Source organism: Dermacentor silvarum, chromosome 3 (assembly GCF_013339745.2).
Source record: "Dermacentor silvarum isolate Dsil-2018 chromosome 3, BIME_Dsil_1.4, whole genome shotgun sequence".
Taxonomy (NCBI): Eukaryota; Metazoa; Arthropoda; class Arachnida; order Ixodida; family Ixodidae; genus Dermacentor; species Dermacentor silvarum.
Window position 1 is genome coordinate 169,691,008 of NC_051156.1, and position 21,511 is coordinate 169,712,518.

General features: G+C 43.9%; 1 protein-coding gene across 3 annotated transcripts in view; it reads left to right on the forward strand.

The window, feature by feature from the left end:
- LOC119446065 (rho guanine nucleotide exchange factor 10-like protein) overlaps positions 1–21,511 on the forward strand; it is a 56,724-nt gene that overhangs the window by 706 nt on the left and 34,507 nt on the right. The window contains exons 1-9 of one of the 3 annotated variants that reach the window (XM_049663869.1): positions 12–164; positions 3,756–4,733; positions 8,410–8,598; positions 15,187–15,404; positions 16,852–16,945; positions 17,723–17,814; positions 17,942–18,019; positions 19,046–19,225; positions 20,452–20,568. In XM_049663869.1, coding sequence (XP_049519826.1) covers positions 3,836–4,733; positions 8,410–8,598; positions 15,187–15,404; positions 16,852–16,945; positions 17,723–17,814; positions 17,942–18,019; positions 19,046–19,225; positions 20,452–20,568 — 1,866 coding nt within the window. In that variant the 5' untranslated portion in view covers positions 12–164; positions 3,756–3,835. Of the gene's footprint in view, positions 1–11; positions 165–3,755; positions 4,734–8,409; positions 8,599–15,186; positions 15,405–16,851; positions 16,946–17,722; positions 17,815–17,941; positions 18,020–19,045; positions 19,226–20,451; positions 20,569–21,511 lie in introns of those variants that run through there. The other 2 variants (XM_037710394.2, XM_049663870.1) reach the window with 2 other exon arrangements.

Sequence of the window (21,511 nt, forward strand, 5' to 3'; positions counted from 1 at the left end):
TGTTTGGGGGTCTCGTAAGCGAACCTTTTTTTTTTCTTCTACTCTCATAGTGCCTTTTTATCTATGTGTGTGCGCGTTTTTGTAAAAGTATGATAGCCGGCCAAGCGACAAGACGCCGATAAAGCCTTTGAAGTGCCTGATGGCCTCAGCTTGCTCTTAAAAATGTAAGTACTACCCCGCTCTCAGCCACAAGGGCGGATTTTGACATCTCGCACGCAGGGTCTCCGAAAAGGGCATTGTTTAATCAGTGTATCCTACTCGTGTAAGTTGCCGTCACTGATACCGATGCTCTGGTTACAAAGTATTGTTGCAGCGCTTAGGGTTAGTTCTGAGGAGTGTGCATCTCCAGGCCGATCCTCAAAGCATCATTGTGTGCGGAGTGGAGATTCTGCTCGCGCGAGGCGACTCCGCTCGCCTGTGCTCCCGCGAGCGCTTTCACGCGTTTGTTCTCGCCTCGCTGTTGCAATCGCTCGCTTGCCTACTGCCCGCTCTTCTCTTGACACAATCATTTTACACATCGCCGCCGCTAAAGTGTTCTGTCCGCATCGAGGACGATCCGAATAAAATATCTCGGGACGCTGACATTACGGCACACAATCAATACATCCTCTCTTGACGAGTAGGGCAGCCGCCGGTTCCATAATCATTTGGCAGCGGTGTCCCGTTGGGTTTGTTTGTGCGTGCTTCAGCATCTGTACCGCCGCGTTCGTGCCTCAGGGGCGCGGTGTAAGCGTCCATTGCGCCTCGCTTTGTCTGTTTTTCTGTCTACTGTTTTCTCGGCGGTACGTTCAGCCCCGGTCAGCAAGGATGTGTCGGTCGCTTATCGCCGGAAGATACGCGAGGCCCAGCTTATATGATGCACGCGAAGCGCTGCTCCTTGCGTGGCTTTCGGCGAAACCCAGTCAAAGCAAAGGCGACAGAAAGGTGTCGAAGCGCCGAAGAACTCAACAAGAGGAAGCACGCGTAATGCAAACCCTCTTGAATTGCGTTTTTTTTTTTTTACTTTTCGGCCTCATTTCCTTTTTCTTTTTGCGAGTCTCGACCGCGGCTACTGTTAAACAGGCGTCTAGCACGGAAATCGATATATCGAGCTGCAGCTCGTCGGGCCGCGCTTTACGGAACGTGTAGTGGTTGTTTCACGGACTGGCCCGACGAGGAAAGAAAAAAGAAAGTGACGATCACCGCTCGCGACGACGCCAATTACGCCGATTAAAATTCCGCCGAGCCGCCGCGTGATACCGCCGTTGCGTTCGCGTCCAAAGAAGCCAGTGCGGCTTGAGGCGTTGCTTTGAAGAACGAGCTTTCACACTTTGCCCGTCACGGCGACGTTCTCCGCGCCCGCTTCCTGTCTTCTTTGATTCTTTCTTTAGGTGCGCTGCTGAAGGCTTTTGTTTTGGTCTCCTCTCCCTCTCGCCCACTATTTCAACACTTCGGCGACGTTCAGACACTGAGCCCTGCTCCCATTAGGGCTGCCGTCTTATCTCCCTTCTTCACCTCGTACCCCCCTCCCTCCAAAGACGTTCATTATATGCATGGACTTCCCGAGGTAGCGAGCGTTTCCACGAACGACGTACTCTTTGATGAAAAAATGCGTATGATTGAGCGTGATGAGCAGAGAGTTCCTCGTTCCCGCTCGTAGAAAATCGTTACCAATGGCCTATGAGTGGCCGTGCAGCCTTGTTATGTGCGTTCTGAACGCGCTTGCAAGCTACGGGAACCACGTGAACAGCATTCGATCATGTATGGCTGCACTTGGGGAAGTGCATCACTGTACTTGCATGTTTTTTTCTGAAATGGCTTATGGCGATTTATTTGTCCATGGCTTGCTGGTTTCTTTCCACCAGCAAGTCAACGTTATTACAGATTGTTGTGTTCTTAAGAATAAACAACCTAAATGTGTTGTTAGCAGCTGCATTTTTCACATATAGACATTGAGAAAGTGCTGATTGCTGCAGTTAACATACTTTATGTCCAGTAATTTTTAGAAAGTCAGGAAAGCGATTAATTCTTGTGTTTATGCTTGACAGTGCTGTAGGGACCATAGTGCAGTGTGCAGATGACATTATATATGTCTCTTTATGGCTTCAATGCCTTCTGTCTTGCCGTTCAGTACTGTCTTGCCTTTAAAAAGTAAGTGCTTTCCTGCACTTTCTTGCAGCATGCACTTGTTTGAGCATTCTGCAGAATACTACACAATAACAAGTGTCATCGCGAGTATGCAGATTGGCCTTGTGTAGCCTCTAAAGTGACTGAATAGGTCATTATGTTCTGCTAAACAAAATTTAAGTAATTTATGGTAACACAAAACAACACACAGAAAAAAAAAAAAAAAAACTAGAGTGTACAACATAAAGGGCAATTACTGCATTTCTGTGAAAACTGCACTTACAAGGTAGATGCTTAGTTTTATTGTCGCCTGACTTATCAAGTAAAACACATCAAAGACGTGACCTACATTTTTTAATACTTTTTCCACCGTCCACCCTGCGCATTTGTTTCTTTTTATGTCTTCTGCCACATAGCACTCTAATATGGATGTCACACGGCGTACTTTTGATTGCGATCCATCTGGTCACAATTGGCTGCCTTGCTCAATCTGCAGAAGGGAGCCAGTCGCAACGGAAAGTGGCCGTGCGACACCGCTATAGGAAATGGTCGAGAGACAAGCCCATTTGTGGTCCTCTGTTAAATAAAAGTATAATTATGACTTCTAAGGGAGGCAGGGTGGTATACCAACATAAATTAAAGGGGTTGGGGGTCATGAAAGAGGGCATTTATTGAGCACCCATGCAGGTTACCTTGTAGAGGAAACAGATGTGCAGATGTTGCTAATAGAAAACGAGAGTGGCAATAACAACTTAGCAAATATGCACATATTAGCATAAACATTTTCACTAGAATATCAAGAGGGAGCTGTGAAAGTTAGCGCTGCTGCCATCCTGTGAAAAAATTTTAGACAAAACCCTAAGGAGTTCTTATTACAGTGTGTCTGGCTGTGATCCCTTATCTCCTGGCATAGGGTAGACCCTAAGGTTTTGCTGGAGTGATGCAAACTTATTAATAGTCTTTCTTTTTGCAACCAAGAAGAGTTAGGCAAGTTGGTTTAGATTCATGGTTGGGGGCAGTGCAGAAAATGAAGAAACTGAGAAAATTTGTCGTCTTGCTATCTTCATCCTTTGTGCTGCCCCCAACCATCGTTCTGGCATTTTCTGGTTGTGCACGGCATCACAAGGTGTCACTACTGGCACTGCTGCTTAGCAGATTGTTTCCAATAAGTGTGTCAATGAAACAGTAATGTTAAGTTGTATGTACGCCAACTTTCAGTACTTTTACAAGTTGTATGTGATCAGGTTGAAACTCTTTATTGTCATGTGTGTCTTAAAAAGCTCCTGGAGTGGATAACGCAACCAAAGTGTCAACATGGCTGAAGCAAAGAAAGCTCCTGTGCTTTCTTTGAGTAGTTGGCCCATTTAATAGCTTTATTTAAACACTACAAGTGGCTTTGTAGGCCACATTTAAAATACACAGAAAGCTTGGTTAAGTTCTCTTGGGTCTTCTCCTAAGAGCCCTGTTTCATAGTTTATTTGGAAATATTCATCGTTTTGATCTTATTATGCCCAAGTTTGCAGGCCACATTAAGGATGTAGATATTGAAGGATTCTTCATTAGACCATAATCCTGGTTTATGTGCTTCGAGAAGTCCTTTTTTAGCTTTGTTATCGTTGGTGACACCATAACCTGTGCCATCTGTGCAGTTTCTCCTTGGAGGCCGTACCATGAGTTTCCGGAAGCGGCCCCGCCCGGGCAGCGTCTCTTAAGCCTTGCCGGGGCAGCAATGTCTGCCAAGGCCCCATACTACTACAGTGAGCTGGGGCCCGACAAGAGCCCCGTGGGGGCGCCGCCACCTCCTGATGAGCCGCCTGCAGGGCTCAATGGCGGCACCCCGCCTCCGGGCTCTTCGGCTTCCGAGTCTGCAGCCGCAGACACATCACCCGTCGGTGACCAGGGTGGCGGCTTCTTCAATCCGCTGCTCTCGATTGAGCCCGACGTTTCGGTGCCGGACACATCACCAAAGCGTGGCACTGGTGGTGGCAATAACAACAACAAAAAGAAGAAGAAAGCCAAGAAAAAGGGTGGGTCTCCCAGCAAGTCCAATGGCATCTATGGCACGACCACAGCGTACGCTCGCCAGCTGCTTTTTGGCTCAAGCAAATCCAACAACGGGGCTGACAAGAAAAACCGCCGGGGCTCTGAGCCCAACATCTACGAGGAGATAACGGATGCCGAGGAACAGTACAGCGCTGCGCGGAGTGAACAGTGTCTGAGGGCGGGCGGGGCTCCAACAATTCCACGGCGACCCCGCCCGCCGCCTTATGATGGTGCGCCGCCGCATGTGCGCGAGGAGGTGACGCGGGTGCACCGCACGCATGCGCACATCCTTGAGAACCTCAACCTCGATGTGGAGACAATGTTGATGCCGGATGCTGTGCCGCTGAGTGAAGTGAGGGGTGGGGGGGACCAGCAACAGCGGGGCAGCAGTGGGGACTATGGAACGTTGGGGACCAAGCTGGGGAGACCGATCGGAGACCCCCACCATCACCATCCACACACGACGTGGAGACGTGTGATGAATGAGTACGTGGAGCATCGATCGGCACCTGGGGAGCTGCAGGGCGGCACGCTGCCGGCGAGGGCATCCAAGCTGCACCGCATCCCTTACGCTAGTCACAAAAGTGAGTTGCAGTCCCGTTTTCTCATTAGAAGAGTGAACTAATAAGCAAGTTGGTAAGAATTCGCGCTGAAAATACAGACAAGAAAGCAGAAACGTGTCAGGGAGAAGACTTGGTACAAGTGCCGACTATCAACTGAAGGTTTGTTCCTAACTCTAACCAGAAGTAGAGTGTGCTGCATATGCAATGATTGATGTCAGTTTCTATTATGCATTTAGGTTTGTAGTGGACCATTTGGTTTATATAGACATTATAGACCAATGCTGCAATACAGAGTGTAACTATAGGTAAAATTACCAATGTGGGCAAATATACATCGGCATTTTAACGGTTTGTGTAGCTCTGCACTCATCTAAGAATTCACCTGCAGTACTGCTTTAAAGTGCACTGTAGGTCTACATTTACCATGGTAGTCCTTATAGCTTAGCCTTAGTGTAATTATTCAGCTGTCTACCAAGGCTCTGCAAAGCCAGGACATGCTTGAGCTCTTGACTGTTCATAGAGGCAGAAATCAAAAATTCTTGCTGGCATGTTGATGTGGGAAGTACCCTCATCTCACCATAAGTTGTCAAAATGTGAATGCTGAACTCACAGTGGTAAATTTGATCATGTATTTGAATTTGATGACCTGGCTTTAGGTAGTACTCACTATGCACAATTTTAAGAGTAGTGGGTGCTGTCTGTTCCATTCATCTGACTAGGAGCATTCTGTTGCAGAACGTTGGTGGAGGTGCCAGATATACTGTACGTGTGTGGCCGAGCACTACTGTGTGATTTATTGACATCCTCCTGTGTGTGATATGCCATACACAGAGGACAGAGAGAGAGAGTTGTTCACTCCGAAAATTTTCGTGGAATTTCATCTTTGAGTTTTTGCATTCAACCCCAACTTGCCACACAGTGTTGAACACGTTTATGAGCTATTAGAGCTAACAAAAACTAATCAAGTGCACTTTGGTTCAAGAGTGGTAAGGGGCATAAGTGCTCTTGCAGACAGTCGGGCTTTTCAGCAGACCTGCACAACATGCTACATTAAAATTCTCACATCTGTCATGGTGGCTCTGTGGCTACACCGGTCTGCTATGGAGCACGAGGTGATGCATTTGATTCGTGGCCTTCAATACTCATGTACATAAGCATTAAAGAACTTCATGTAGTCGAACCTAAATCTGAGAACCCCACAATGCTCACAGCCTGTGTGTTTTAGGACATCAACCCCATAATTTGAGCTTTATTGCCGACAGCTCTGCCGACAGCCATTCTCATTTGCCACATTATGGTGAGAGACAATGAAATTGCCCACTAGAAGCCGCATGCTCGGACATTGCAATGTCAAAACCAATGCTCTTACTGTGCTGACATACAGTCTGCTTTTAAGTTCTACAAATGGTGGTAATGATTGCATTGCAGGCCTTAGCCATTTTTAAGCATAAAATGTTGTTTGTCAGATGGTTGGCTTTACATTAAAGTTTAACATGCTGTAGGGTCACTAACATTGCAAAAAGTTGCTCCTCTACTTAATTCACTTATGTCCAACTTATCCTCAGCAGCGCTAAGGATGCTATAAATAGGTTTTCAATATGGCACCTGCAACATCATGTGCAAGCCATCTTTTGCTGTCAAGCGGTGCTTTTGCTAACAGTCACTTCTGCCACAAGCTTGCTGGAGGAATAGTGTGTTTATTTGAATCTAAGCTGGTGGGTTCGATATTAAGCTGATGCCTGGAAATTGCTTTATACAACCATAAAAAAATAAAAACTCAAATATAAGCGTACTGCGAAAAACGTTCAGTGTCATGTGTTCAAGCACTGGCACTACCTTACTTACCTCACAAAATCACTCTTGTTCTCCGTTAATTATTAGTCGCCCGTCTACCATTGTACACCACAGTGCCTGATTATGGAAGCGCTCATGCTATAGGAAAAAATGCCCCCTGACTTTTGACAGCTGATTATAGTGGCTCTGGCTTGCATTACATACAATGCTACAATGCGACCTCTTGTTGCTTCAGGCACCTAGCAATGGTGCGAGTGATTTTTGATTCTCAGTTTACACAGCATTCTTGGATTTAAGCCAGTCCTTGAGTTTATCATACTGCCCATTCTGAAAAATAATGTATTTACTTGGGGGGGGGGGGACTCAAATGTGATATTTGCATGGTGGTACGTCACAGTGACGAAGTGTGTTTGACTTTGCACTACCATTAACCGTCATATTAATTATGTTCACAGTGTCCTCCACAACATGACCAGGTTACAGGCACACAAACATGGTTTTTAACTCTGCTTTGTCGATTCATGACTTGTGCAGCCTGGCTTTCACCCCCTTGGCTGTATACTTTTATCATTCCTTCATAAAAGCTTTTTAACTCTAAAGCCTTTCTGACACTTTTGCATCTGACTTTCTCCTAAATCATGCAGGCACACTAGGCATTATGCATGCCTTGCTCTTGCTTTTTTTCTTTCCTTTTCTCTTTGGTGGTGGTGGTGGTGGTGGCGTCTAAGCTAAGGAGCTGTGGCAGTGCGTGATGAGTTTTTGAATTGACACGATTATGCTAGTTTCTGCATTTAAAAATAGCAGTAGCATGACGAAGCACTTGTATAATGACTTGTATTGTTTGTTCTATCTTTTCTCATCTTACTGTTCAGTCTGGTTCGGTAATTTTTTTCTTCTTTTTATCCAGGCAGTAGTAGTGGGACATGAAATCAGCTGTTTTTCGAAAAGGTGGCTAAATTGTTTCTTTCAGAATTCATAAATCAGTCAGTTCGCTTATTTATCGGTGTAATTTAGCATGAAAATATTATGCAATAGCCTAAAATTATCTGTAGCCTAAACTTGAGCGTTATTTGATAGGTGTGTGCCACTTGTGATTAAATTTTGACCTGAAGTTTGTCTACGCACTCCTTGGACTCTACAGCTGTTGCACATTTGTGAAAAGTTAGGTTGGACTGTTTGTGAAATGTAGTAAGAATAGGATAGCAAGCTGGGCTGGTTGATTCTAATTTGTGTGCATTGTTCTAGTGCTACGCAAGAAAGAACTGACAAGGACCGCGTGTCCAAGTGTACCTTGTCCCTGTCAATTCTTGTGTTGCACCAGAACAGTGCGTACCAGTGAGATAGAATTCATATTGGCGAACTGTGCTAAGTGGTAACTAAAACAACACGCAGAAGGGACACTGGGCATGCTTGCATCTGTTTTCAGATGTACTACTTTAGTTACTGCTTATACTCGGTGACAACTTAAGAATTCAGTACCCATTAAATTGAACTGCGCTCTCTGTATGTGCTTCCAAGCATAGCTCCTGACCAATTCCAATATGGAAAGAAGTTCATCTTCACCACAAACGTAATTGGCTGGTGCTTCTATACAAATCCTCTTGTAAGTTTGACAGCAGTGGGCACTGCATTCTCAGGTCATCACTGACCGTAGTGTTGTTTGCCTATATGAATTACTGCCAACTAGCCCTTCACTGCCCTGTTGACGTGGGTGCACGGGTCATTGTGGTGGTTCCTTTCGGGCAGATCTCGCAGTCGCATCACAACCTCTGGGGTGATGGGCACCCCATTGTTTGTGTATGGGTGTTTCTGGCACGCTGGTGGTGGTGGTGGTGGTGGTGGTGGTGGTGGACCTTGCTAACAATCCTTCTCGTGGGGGGGGGCTTGGGTGCTGGTGGTACAGCATTCCAGCAGCCTTGCCAGTCGGCACCGCCTCCTCCTCTTCCCACTGGGTCAGCGTCCGCCAGCCCTTACGGGCGCGCGGTGCTGCCCAGCGGCAGCGAAGCGGGCACTGCACCCCTACCTGAGCCTCTGTACATGCTCTACGACGACACGCACAAGCGGAGAACCACACCGCTGCTTGCTGCTGCAGGTTGGTGGTGGGACACACACGCTCTCCTCTCTTTTCTTCTGTCCTTCTTTTCTTTCTGTCTCTCTTGCTTGGCTTCTTTCTGTGCTTGTGCCGTCTTGATATGCACCTGTTATACCATTATGATTGGTTTACCACTTTACTAGAGTTGAGGGGTCGAGTGGTGGGGAATGTTTTGTGCACATATGTTTATTGTGACAACTTACACGTTTTGCTTTAGCCACAGCTGTGCTGATGTAAGGCAACGCTATATATTGTCACCCAGCTAGTACAGCTAAAATAGTTTACCAGCGACAGATTGGCAAGAACACGTCTGCCTTTAGCAATGGCTGGTCCTCGGAGAGCGCGTGCGCAACCACGAACTTCGTCGTTCTGGCCTCAACGGGTCAGTGCCATTATGTGCCAACTTATTTCGCATCAATATTTGTTGTTCCCATGGTACTACTATAGTGCACTTGAGTGTTCTCTTCTTACTTAAGACTCAACTTTGTTGTGGCTACTCAGATGGCTGTTGAGAGCAGCCACTTCCTGAGAAGTTCTTAAAGGATGTTAATGTAGGCGGGACGTCACGGTCATAAATGTTGGAATAGATCAGTGTGCCACTTCATACGCACAGGAAAGAGAATGATTGTGTTAAGGGCACCACCCATTCTTACGGTGTGCATTTCGTGCTAAGCTTGCATAGTTTGAAATGGTGTATACCTGCATAGTAGACTCGTGATGGCCACTCGTTTGTTCAGCATATATTATTTAAGGCGATAAGGGCCTTTGCAGCTCTTTGTTAAACTAGTAGGACTAACACATGTTCTGTTAAGCTTTGGCCCCTTTTGACCCATACATGAGTGTCTCGGCAATTTTTAGTTCCAATTTCTTGGCGATCTTATTCACAGTTGGTGTTCACACATATGAAAGAATGGAGTAAGCAGCCCAAATGGGTTTGGGAGGGGGGGGGGGGGGGCTGTGTGGACGGCAAGATGCTACTTTAAGTGGTGGGCAAATGAGTGGGTCCTGATAGTTACTGTACATGGCTGTATACAGTAACTATAACTGTATACAGTAAATCTTGGCCAAGATGGTTGGTGCTGCCCACTGGTGACTGAATTGGAACAGTCACTGAAGCATTGCTCACTTTATATGTGCCAGGGCTTGGCTTGCCAAGAATCTGTATGTCTTTGACGTAATTTTTTTTGTTTCGCACGGGTAGCGTCATATGTTTGTACTCGAGTACCCTATTATAAATATACATAATAGGACTTAGGGCATATGCTCGGAGCTCTCAACTTCATCAGAATACAAAGTTTATTAAAACTTCAGGTCTAGCATATTGGCTGTTCAGGCTAGTCGTTTCACTTTCAGTTTTAATGTTAGCTAATGGACTAGCTTGAAAAGGAATGACAAAATACACGACACAATTTTGATGGGTGTGAAGAGAACAGCATGAATTTGAGAACAAGAACAAGGGGGGCCTCCATTTCTCATTTTATGTGCTTGTTTAAATTAGGATGAATGAATGCTAGACACGTGCTGTATAGAACATCAGCAATGATTAATTGGAGTGCAGTGGATCTTGAATACAACTAAAAGAGTGAGAAAAAGAAAGGATGATGTAATAAATGATGCTGTCGATGAGATGGCAAGAAGGAATGGGGAAGTGAACACTGATTTAAAGTCAGAGAAGTTGGTGCTGGGGAGAGAAGTATTAGAAAAGATTCAGACAGGTCAATGCCCCACTGCTGTACTTGATATGCTATTGAGTTGTTGGTGATGGTTGTAATGATGACACTTTCACAGTGCTGTGCGCATTTGTTGCTGTCTTGCCTTTCATTGGTGCAGCCTGCTTACTACTTATTGTGCATGTGTTGCGTTTGTCAGCATGTGTAGTTCTCGTTTCGCTTCTTTGTCGAAAGCTGTACCTCCTCTTTTGCATGATCATCTTCATGCATGTTTCAAACTTTCTAAGAAGCATGCATAACTGCATCTTGATTCTTTTTCTGGCTAACATCACATTAACATGAAACTGTGAGTAATCGAGTGCCTTTATATTGTGTTTAGGAGTGCCTTTATATTGTGTTTAGGGTGAGTAACAGTAGCAGGTTACACATAACAGCTGATGACGGCTTACGGTGGTGAAAACAAACATAGCTTGTGACTAAGGAAACACATCCATTTTTTTCTTTCTTTAGAAATCCTTTTCATGAACTCAAGGTTTAAGCCTTGTCTTTTGTATGTCACTTTCATAAGGACAAGAGGAGTATATACTGTAGTTAACTGTTATAGTGTTTATTGATTTCTTTATCCTGTTTTATAATGTGGCAATTCCACTGCAGTGAGTTGACTTTCAAATTGTTATGGTCACTTCAGTGAGCTGTAACATTTCGGCCATTCTCCCCCCCTCCCCCACACTTTTTTTGTACACTGCAATTTTTATGCTGAACATTCTTTCTTAATGACGTTGAAAAAAAGCCATTAGCTTGGTCTTGCAGTTATTGACTTTACAGAAAAATTGTGAGAAAAAAAAAAAAAGAAAGATATTGCAGGTCTGCTGTAGGAACCATGTGTGATATTGTACTGTATAACAAGATTTCGTGCTTTCAAACAAAATATGCATCGAAGCTTTCACTGCCACGAGATGGCTAGTTACCTTACTGTGTTCCTTTTCTTTTCATAAATTTCTGTCTTTCAGTTGGCTAATAGTTGTTTTTGCTTGTTTACTGTTATTACTGAACTTAGCTCAAAGTCAAGAGAAGAGACTTAGGTACATTCTGAGTGTACAGTGCATTCAAGCTTGATTAGACCAGCGCTTGGGTTGTTCATCTTTGGAAAGAAACAGCTCAAATCAAACAAGGGACAAAGAAAGTGGACAACACGAGAGCTCTGTGTTGTCCTTCATTTCATCCTGTGCCATCGGTTTTTAAAGATGTGTGATCTCTTTCATTACTCTTTTTAAAAAAGGTAGTTTTTCACATTCAGGTAAGTGGTTTTGTGTGGTCATACATAGAAAACTTTGGATGTTGTGCCAAAAAAAAAAAGGAATGACTCTAATCTGTGTTGATCACACAGCAGCATCGATAAGCGACACCAACTGTGTGAGGGGCTGGAGATAAAAGAGCCTTTACGCTGTTCTGTTGCCTCTCCTCTGATCAGAGCCAGCCATTGTGGCCAATTGGCACTTGACCTAGAAACGGGAATAGGGTCATTTGTCTGGGGCACTTCGCGAATGGTTGAAGCCAGGAGAGCTTGGCTCGCGAGTTTTCTTGGCGTCAGTATCTTTCAGCAGAGGTGCCAATTTTTACGGGGAGAGTGGGTAGCTATATCCTGGAGATCTTATTGTATTTGTTAACTAGTCATGTCACTGCCAAGATTTGTAAACAATATGACACATTTTCTGTCCTTCATTTGGTAACAAATTGCATACAAGGCTGCACCTACTGAGAGAATCTGTTGACAATCCATAGCTTTTGAAAACTGGCTGCTATGCTCAAATCAGGCACTTACAAATAGCTTTGATGAGCAGGATGTGCCTTCAGCAACATAGTTACAACACTGGTAGGACAGTTAATGAGGTGTTGGCTTTGGCTAGTTGGTTGGGTTCCTTACTGAACACTATGTAAATGACATGGACAAATGAGAACACTATGTAAGTAAGTGCAGTTTGGACTGGGAAGCAGAATGGCTAAACGCTAACTGCAATGCATTAGCAATGCTTTAAGAAGTGAAGAGGCAGCTGAATGGACTCATTGTAGATGTTCCCATTCACAGAAAAGTTTATATTCATTTTGTAGTGTTTTCTTTTATTATTTAAACTGTTGATATCTAGGATTAAGCTATGATCATTGAGCCAATTTTTAAAGAAAGGCCGACAAGGAAGGGGTTGCTGTCATTTGCGTGCGTAGACTGGGCTATTGTGTTTCAATTGAAAATTATAATTTTGTAAATTTTAAGATATATACTTCTGCACTGCTGCATGATTTTTGTAAGTTTACTGTAAGCTTGTACTGTTGACATCAGTTCATTCGATTCCAGTTAATTAATTTTTTTGTTTTATTCGATCCCGATTGAAGGCACCATTTCTGTGGGCCCATTATTTCTTTATTTCGTTGCTAAAAATTTACCCTCTCTGGATAATTCGAACATGACCAGTCAGTACGCACGTGCCTGACCCCTATGATGACCCCGATAGCAGCCCCCGTAGTGGCAGCATGTCTTGGCGGAACATAGGGGACACTGAATGCATTGAACACACGTTGTCTCCGTCAACGAACGGCCATCTTCGGCCTGCCCTAGGAAAATTTTCAAGCAGTAAAGGTAGCTCACAATGTCTGATTACAGTATTAGCCCAAATCTAATGCGTATCCCCAGCTCCCCCCCCCCCCCCTTTTTTTTTTACGCCCCACAAGAAAATTGGGCCGAAAATTGCCAGCGCATTGGATACAAAACCAAAACTGCATTAGCTGTGCTCTTATGCTTTACTGCATAACAGGGATGTATTGCGGCGAACCTGACATTAAAAAGCCATGTGGCAAAGCTGACTTTAGAAAACCGGCTGCCATTGTGCAACACATATTAGGCTTGTGTCCATTTTTCTTTAAAAATTGGTTGCCCGTTAAATTTATGCTTTGTTTAGTCGTGTTAATGTCATTTCTGCGTTAGTTTTCTACTTTGCACACATAAAAGGGGGGTGCACGTTTGATTCGGGGGCATGTTATAATCGCACAAATGCTGCCAAATGAAACAGCAGTGTTTTTTGGAGTTTTTTTTTTTAAGCATGAAATGCATTTAGCTCCTGTTGTCAGCGACCTTCAAGTGACCTTGAGCCAAAAGCCAGAGCCGTTATCCAGGTACTCAAACGAGAATATCCGGGCACTCAAACGAGAACATCCGGGCAACTAGTCAAAAGCTAAGAAAATGCGGCCTCTGGCCCCCAACCCTTTGTACAGGATCGCATTACATATGCTAGTTACTGCCAAAACAAGTTACAGAAAATATTGCTTCCGATTTCTTCCTAATGTTTGTTCACAATATCATTCAAGCTGTAACTTCTAGTACGCGGAAGTTTTATTTGTCATTTTCAGTAGAGACATTCAAAAGGCAGATAGAGGGCACCATACACTTGATCGTCATCTTTTGGCGCTGAGACAGGGTTGTCTCTTTTGAACGCCAGTGGTCCGTGTGTCAAGAGCGGTCCGCATTGAGAAGAAAAAGTAGCGACAGGCGCTGAGCACGCTGCACTGTTGGAAGAATAAGAGCGGTGGAAGGTGGTGGCACCACAGGCAGCAAAAGACGCCTTATGGTAGCCATTTCATGCTTACATATCTTGATTGCGGGAGAGCCAGCATTTTTCTGCATCTTGTTTAATTCAGCCTGCTGGATAATTTGATCACTTTCGTAAGTCCCGTCAGGGTCGAATAAACAGAAGTTAAGTGTATAGGGCTCAGTAAAAAACTGAGTGATACATAGTTGTATAAAACAGCAGGAGTTTTAAAGAAATAAAATTGTTTTCATGGTTGCAGTGTGTTTATTATGCTGCAGTCAGTAAGAACCGTTTCTGGACCCTCCTTTCACTCAGAGAAAACTTTTTTTTTCTTAGAACTTTATCTTACAAACGTGCATTAGGCATCAGCCAAGCAAGTTATGTTATCAGGGCTAGGCCATTTTCTTGATAGAAGTGTAGACTAATAAGTCGCATTGCACTGAAGAAATGTTGCGGAAATCTACCAGCAATCATTACTTACTTTTTCTTTATCAAATTGGTCTCTTTATATATCTTCCTGCCTTGTGCTTTTCCCCACAGAATAGTTTCACCATTAGTGCTCAATATCGATAATCTATCGCGATAAGCACTTGGAATTTGAGGGAAAATGAATCCTTGGCTGGTATATATGATGAGCTCAGGTCTGTTGTGACACCTTTTGCACTCGTTAGCAAAAGGCCATCGTAGTGCACTGCCATTTGTAGATAGATCTGTGACGAGGTTAGGTTGCTGAGCAGAATTGGTGCCGCCCCCCCCCCCCCCCCTTCTTATTTAACACACTATAAGGCAAGGAGTTCTGCCACTTACCTTGATGCCCATTATTGGCATGATCGTAAATGAACAATTTTTAGAGCTTGTTTGAGATTGTCATAACATCAGTGATTTTACAACTTTCCATTTCAGTCCATATTACATTAAAGATTGCAAAGGAATGCAAATACAATCTATGACCAATTTTTAAGAGCCTGATTTTTTCAGACCCTCTCGATTATTTGCACTTGACCACAGCAGCACCACCAACTCATCCCACTCATAGAACCACTGCATAGTGGGAACAAAACTAATGGCAGTTTTTCACATGACTATTTTGTGCCTAAACATTACAAACATTTCTGCTTGCTTGTGGCGACCATTAATTGCAACCATTAATGAGACGCAACCTTTTAATTGGTCAATCTAGTTTTTTTCTTTTTTCATCTTGTCAAGAGATTCAAAGCAAGACACTGTTTGGCTTAAGTCTTGACTCCATGTGGAGGCTGGTGTTTGTGTTGTGTGCTTGAGACTCTCCGGATCGAGGAAGCTAAGCGACGGGAGTGATTGAGGAAGAGATGGGCTCCCAGATGCAGGGATGCGTCCCGAGGACAACATCTACGAGGAGGTGGACATCTACCGACGAGACACCATCACCTGCGAGGACGGCTACAGCGCAGCCGGCTCTGAGCTGGGCCTGGACCACTCGGAGAGCTCGGAGGAAGGCGACATCGCAGGCCGAGTGCGCCGAGGCTCGCGCTTGGGCAGCGGCAGCAGCAAGCCGGGCAAAAAACGCAAGGATTCCGACGTGAGTGCCAGCTTTGCACAGAGCCATTTGCCGCTGAGGAACGACTGGCAGCAGGGGTTGCCAACGAGGTTGCATCGATTCAGTGTTGCTGTGTGCTGTTAAATGACAGACTAAACAAAAATTTTTCCTATAGTTTTATGTGAAAAGCACAAGAGCAGGGTTGTTCCTCTTCATCTGGGGCAGAAACAAGAGAAGGAGGGAGATGGACACGATGGGTGCTAAAATGTAGGAGTGGGATAAAGAATTCAAAGGGGAGCACGGAACTAGTCAAACTGTTAATTCAGCTGTTTTTCGTGGCCTCCCCTATCACAGTGATAGACATACATATTATTATTATTAGTTTGCATGTTTGTACGTTGGTGTGCTAATATGATGCAAGAATGTGGCTCCCATTCAGGCTTACTTCGTGCGCCCCCTCCCCTTTTTCTTTGCTCATGTGTTAGCATGTTCAGTGCAGTGTCCACTGTTAAATGGAACACATGAGGATAGAGCACACGTATGTTTTCCCTCTGCCATGTGTATAATCGCCCAACATTGCAGCAGATGATTTTGTGGTTGCTGGCGCTGGCACTTTTCTACATGCCAGTGAAGTGCATTGACATAGCTTCATCCAGCGCTTGCGCCTAGAGCACCTGCAAAGTGAGAGCTGCATATTAGTGTTCTCATTGGCAGTGGATCGCACTGTACGAAATGGCCAACCAAGCTCCGTTACTCTCGTAGCTTTTTATCGTGACATTTAGTTTAGTGCTGCTGTTCTTAATTGCTACTATACTGTGTGTCCCATCTAATGTTAGCCGGGACACCCTAGATAATGCTACTTTAAGGAGTGGATAAGCAAATAGGAGGTCGAAATGTGGTGCCTATTTCACTTATAACTTTGTTTTTGTTTTTCCACCATTGGTTTAATGCATCAAACTGCATAATGCGAGTGTTAATTGGGAATACGTGTACGAATGCCTGAGTGTTTTGTTTCTAACTGAGACGTCGTTGGTAGGCAAATTTTTACAGCTTGACACTCACTGAACACCAAGTTAATAACTGTATTTCTTGGGTTTAGCAGGTTTACCTTTGAAAAACTGCACTACTGGTTCTCAGCTTGATGTATGGCACGTCTGGCTTCATCGGGTATTGACCACAGTCTCAAAACAGGGTTTGTGGAACCGAATATAGTTTCTTTAAGCCTGCTTATAACAGGAGCGAAGGTATTGCCAAGGACTCAATGAAGGTTTCAGCGCTGCATTCCAAGAGGAAGCCTCCAATTTCAGTGCCACAATAGAAAGCTTTTATTCATAGTAGCATAGTCTTGGTTGTAGGGTGTTGTGCAGGTAAATTCACAACCAGTTCAGCAAGTCTATGCCACCTACATTGCCAGTAATGAGAGTTTTGATGGTGGTTCTCGTGTTATGAAAATTTATTTTTATTTTTTTTCTTTCTTGGGATTGTATAGCTGACCAGCAGCTTCACACGCTTCTTCTCCACCCGGCGGAAAGATTTCGATTCTGACAAGTTGGGGAGCCGCATGGGAAGCCGCCAGTTGTCAGGTGAGCATTGGCATCTGTGAAGCAAGGCACTGGGGTGCTAATCAGTGTGCTTTGTGATTTCCTTCTTCTTGATTTAGTTGACGACTTGTATTATATATATTTTTTGCTAATCAGACTTTTTTTTGTATCATGAAGATGCGAAATCTGTATGGAAACGAGAGTAACCTACAAATCTTTGAAAGGGCATGAGATCTTGAAAAGAGCAATGCCTGACACTGTTTGTATGCAGGCTTGATTGAAGATGTTGACTGCATACTGCACTTAGTTGAGAACATCCTTTTGATGTCATGGGGGGGGGGGTGCATTGACAACATTGTGGTGCATCGACAGCATGGGTTTCCCTAGGCACTAGCATAACCTGTGCTGGACTGTTGCAAGCAGACATGAGCACCTGTTTGAAAGCGTTGGAAATGCTATTGCATCCGCCTTCTGTACCTGCTTGTGACAGTCCAGAGAACGCATGTTCTGACTTCTGAATGTAAACAGTGCTAAGTTGTGTAGGTCATTAGAGTAGCCAGCTTTGTCTGAGCACTTGTGTTTCATTGTACATTTCTCTGGGGATGGTGTTGCCAAAAGGTAGAAAAAATTGACAATAAAAGAATTGACAATAGCTCATTGTCATGTGCTTCTTACCTGTAACTTCTGTGGCTTCTTTTTCTTTGTTGTTCTGATTTGTGTTTTCAATATCAGGAGAGCTAGCATGTGATTGATCTGTAATGAATGCTACAACAGGAAGTACTGACCAAACCTGGCATGGGGCTGCGCTTGTCTTTACAGAGGATGAAGGCTATGGTGATGTGAAAGCGCCCAAAAAGCAGAGACCCCCGTTGACTCTGCCAGCTGTGCCTCCTGGCCTCACACCTGAACAGGTAAGTGTGTCTAAGGCTGCTTTGAATTTCTTTCCGATAATTCTTTCCTTGCACGTGTACAATCTGCCTCCTTGTTGCATCCTACTGCTTAAGTGTTTCACTCTTTTTCTGTTGCCCTCGTTTCCAGATCAAGAGGCGACTCATTGTAAATAACATAGTTGAAAGTGAAAACTCATACGTCGGATCTCTTCAGAGGCTTATCTTCGTGAGTACATTTTGAACTCCATGGCTCCCTAGCTTCCTGTGTGTTAGCATCAATTGACAGGTGGCTTTAGGTGTTCTAACAGCCTCTGTTGGGAGCTTTCAGTTGCCCATTGGTTGCATCATCATTAGAAGAAGATAAAGAGCCACCATAAAAAGGCTGTAGTCATTCAGCAGGTTCAACAGGAATGCATAAGTTAAAGCCTGATGTTTAAAATTTTGTTTTACTTTCCTAACATGTGTCTCTTATTTTAAACAGTGCATTTTAGGTTGCTGCATTACTTGTGCTTGCAGTAAATAACTTTTTTCTTAAGAGACTTGCTAAGTAACCTCCTTGAGTGAAGCAATTGGTACTTGTTCTGCATAGAAAGAACGATTGAAAATTTTCTTCCATTTGATTGAATGGTCATGGCACATTGCTGCTTATTCCACAGGCTATGCTACCTGAAAATAGTATCCTCTGTCTTTAACACAATTATTCTCACAAAATGGTTGCTTTAATTATTATTTTTTTTTTTTCCCCCTGAAAAGATGCGAGATAGAATAACCTTCATGCTTTCTCATTTTCCTTTCTCCTTTCTTTTTGTATGACAAACCAAAGTATCTTTCCTGCAGAGACCCTGAGGTTGCTGTATTCATTAATGAATATATAAATATAAAGAATAACAAATATAGTGATTATTGCTTTGTTAAGGCATTGGCATGTTAGAGACCCTGATGCTGCAGCTTCTGTTGTCTTTACGGAGCCAAAGCAACAATAGTGGCAGCAGCCAGCCCAAGTCTGGCTAGCAAAGTACGCTTGTCAGGAACCTTGCGCAGAACGAAGTGCCGCTTTTATTAGGAAAGCTTATCCCTATTTCAAGTTACAATTGAAAATTGTTACGCTCGAGTTTTCATTGCATGGATGTTGGTGGTGCAGCAGCCGTGGCCGCCTTCCATTTATATAATGCAAGGCTGGTAGAAACTACTTACTGTTTTCGTAAACCAAAGCAAAACTGGATGTTGAGTTGGACTGGACCCACTGCTGCAGGATTTCAAGCGCCCGCTGATGGCCAGCCAGCCTCCACTTGTGAGCCAGCGCAAGGTGGACACCATGTTCTTCCGTCTGGAGGAGATCCTGCAGTGCCACACGCTCTTCGGCATCGCCCTCACCCAGTGCGTCTGCGAATGGGACAAGGAAGAGCGCATAGGCGAAGTCTTTCTTGCCTCGGTGAGCCTTTTCTCCTTGTAGTAAAAGCCTGCCATTTGTTCATGCTTTATTTTGATATTGCCTGCCGCTTGTTGGCATCCAAAGCAGGAGTGATACAGTTGACATATGAGCCATTGATGATTATTGGTGATACATTCTCATTAGTTCATTCATGCACAAAGCTAAGGTGACGAAACAGCAAAAAGAAATTTGAAAGCCGAGTACAATTTACAAGAACAAAGTTACAGTGTCTATCACTGTCACATATCTGGCATAGACGATGGCGCAGCTGATAGAAAGCAAACGAGAGGACAAGATAGTTATGTCACATAGGAGCATGTTCCATTCGATGAGTGTTCTCGGAAAGAAGGAATAGTGGTACATATATGTCTTTGCTAATTAAATCGGCAAGTTTTGGCCATTTGCATCAGGCACAGCTGCTGCTGCCACAAGTAGGTTTACGTATGCTTCTCTTAAAACTTTATGAAAGTAGGGGAGTCAGTTTTCGTCACTGTCGTAGGCATCATTTATACGAGTGCCGTTAGGGCACACTAGTGAGGAGAGAGTTTCAAAGCCAAAGTTGTGGGGCCAGTGTTCTTGAAATTGAAATGAATTGTCATGTTACAGGCACAGATATATTTGGTATGCTGTTAAATCTTCTGTATTGATGAAATGAGAATTTATTGATAAGAAAAGAACAAAGGTTGGTCGAGCACTAGGCACAGTAATGCAAAGAGCTCTCATCCAGACAACCTTTCAACTCGGAAAAACAAGTCAAGCATGGCTGTGCCTTGCCATCACAGATGTAGTCGTTTACTCTCTTGGCAAATTTAAAACATGCACACTAATATACCAAGATTCACTGTGGTGTAGCTGGTGACAGATTTTGTATATTTAGTTGCCTTGCAGCATAATTATGTATTTTTCATATGCGTAAATGGGGAGGTTCATTTACTACATGATCGTGGAGTGTGCAGATTCATGAGTTTTCCTGTCAACACAGTCGTCTCTGATGATGCAGTATTATTCGGCAGTGTCCTTGTTTCAGTAATTTGTGTACTACATATAATATATTGAGTTCTATTTGTGTGCTGTAACCTGAGTTTAAAGAACTAATGGCGCATGCCAGCATGTGCCAGCAATGAAGCTATGGTAGCCAGTTACCTATGCTCTGCATGATCAGAAACTGCCTTCCTTTGACAAAGATCTTGTACCTCTGTCTTACTGTGCATTGTGTATTTTTCCAGTTCTCGAAGCCAATTGTACTCGACATATACAGCGACTTCATCAACAACTTTAGCACAGCCATGGAGACAGCGAAGCAAGCAGCTAAGAGCAAGTCTGCCTTTGCAGAATTTCTCAAGGTGTGTGGAGCTTGTTCTTGTGGCTGCATGCTCAGTATTGTGCCACTCGTGGGTGCTCTGAACTTTGTTATCTGAAAATATGTGTGGAGCTGGAAGTCATAGTGTTTATATGTGACACACTTTTCACAAAAATATGGAATTAGCAAAGAAATGAGAAGAGGAAATGTTCTTATATGTGCAGTTTAAATTGCATTCAATTGAAAAGTTATAAGGGGTGCAAGATATGTAGTATCTCAAAAGAAGCAGCTATGACAATGTCTACATTATGTGAAGGTAAACTGAAGAAATAGCCCCGTCAACTTTAGTTGGCACCTTGGCTACTAGATGAGCTACTAAGAAGTTGGTTAAACAGTCTTTGAGTATCTAATTATTTAGGCTTTCTGAAGAAATACTTTGTACTATGACAGGCAATGCTCAGTTGAATCCATTTACATAGAGCCTTTTGTTTCTTGATTCTTAAAGGGGCCCTGAACCACTTTTTATCAATGTAGAGAAATGCATTTGAAGTTAAATTAGACCATGTCAGAAATACTCTGCTCCCAAAAGTTCTTCAATGCATTCGGCAGAAGAGGAGTTATTGGCAATCATACATACTGTTCACGGGGCTTCTGCTCCTTCAATTATTTGCACTGCGAAGGCTACAGTGGAGCGAGGTGAGCCCACAATGATCCAGTTACTGAACGTCACCATGGCGTGCAGTTCAAATTTGATTTTGAATGTTCATGTAGACGCCACTATTTCCGATTTTGGCACCTAAAATGCGCCAAACTTAGCCAAACATGGTTCTCCTCAGCTAGCCACAGTACGCTCAGCCAGTGGACTCGTTGTGGCACCCCAAGGTGGCCGGGGTGTCTATGCTACGTAGCAGACCGCAGCTACGTGCAACTTCAGTGTTTGCTTGGTGCACGAAAGAGCTGGAGTGAACGCTCGTGCTCATATGCAC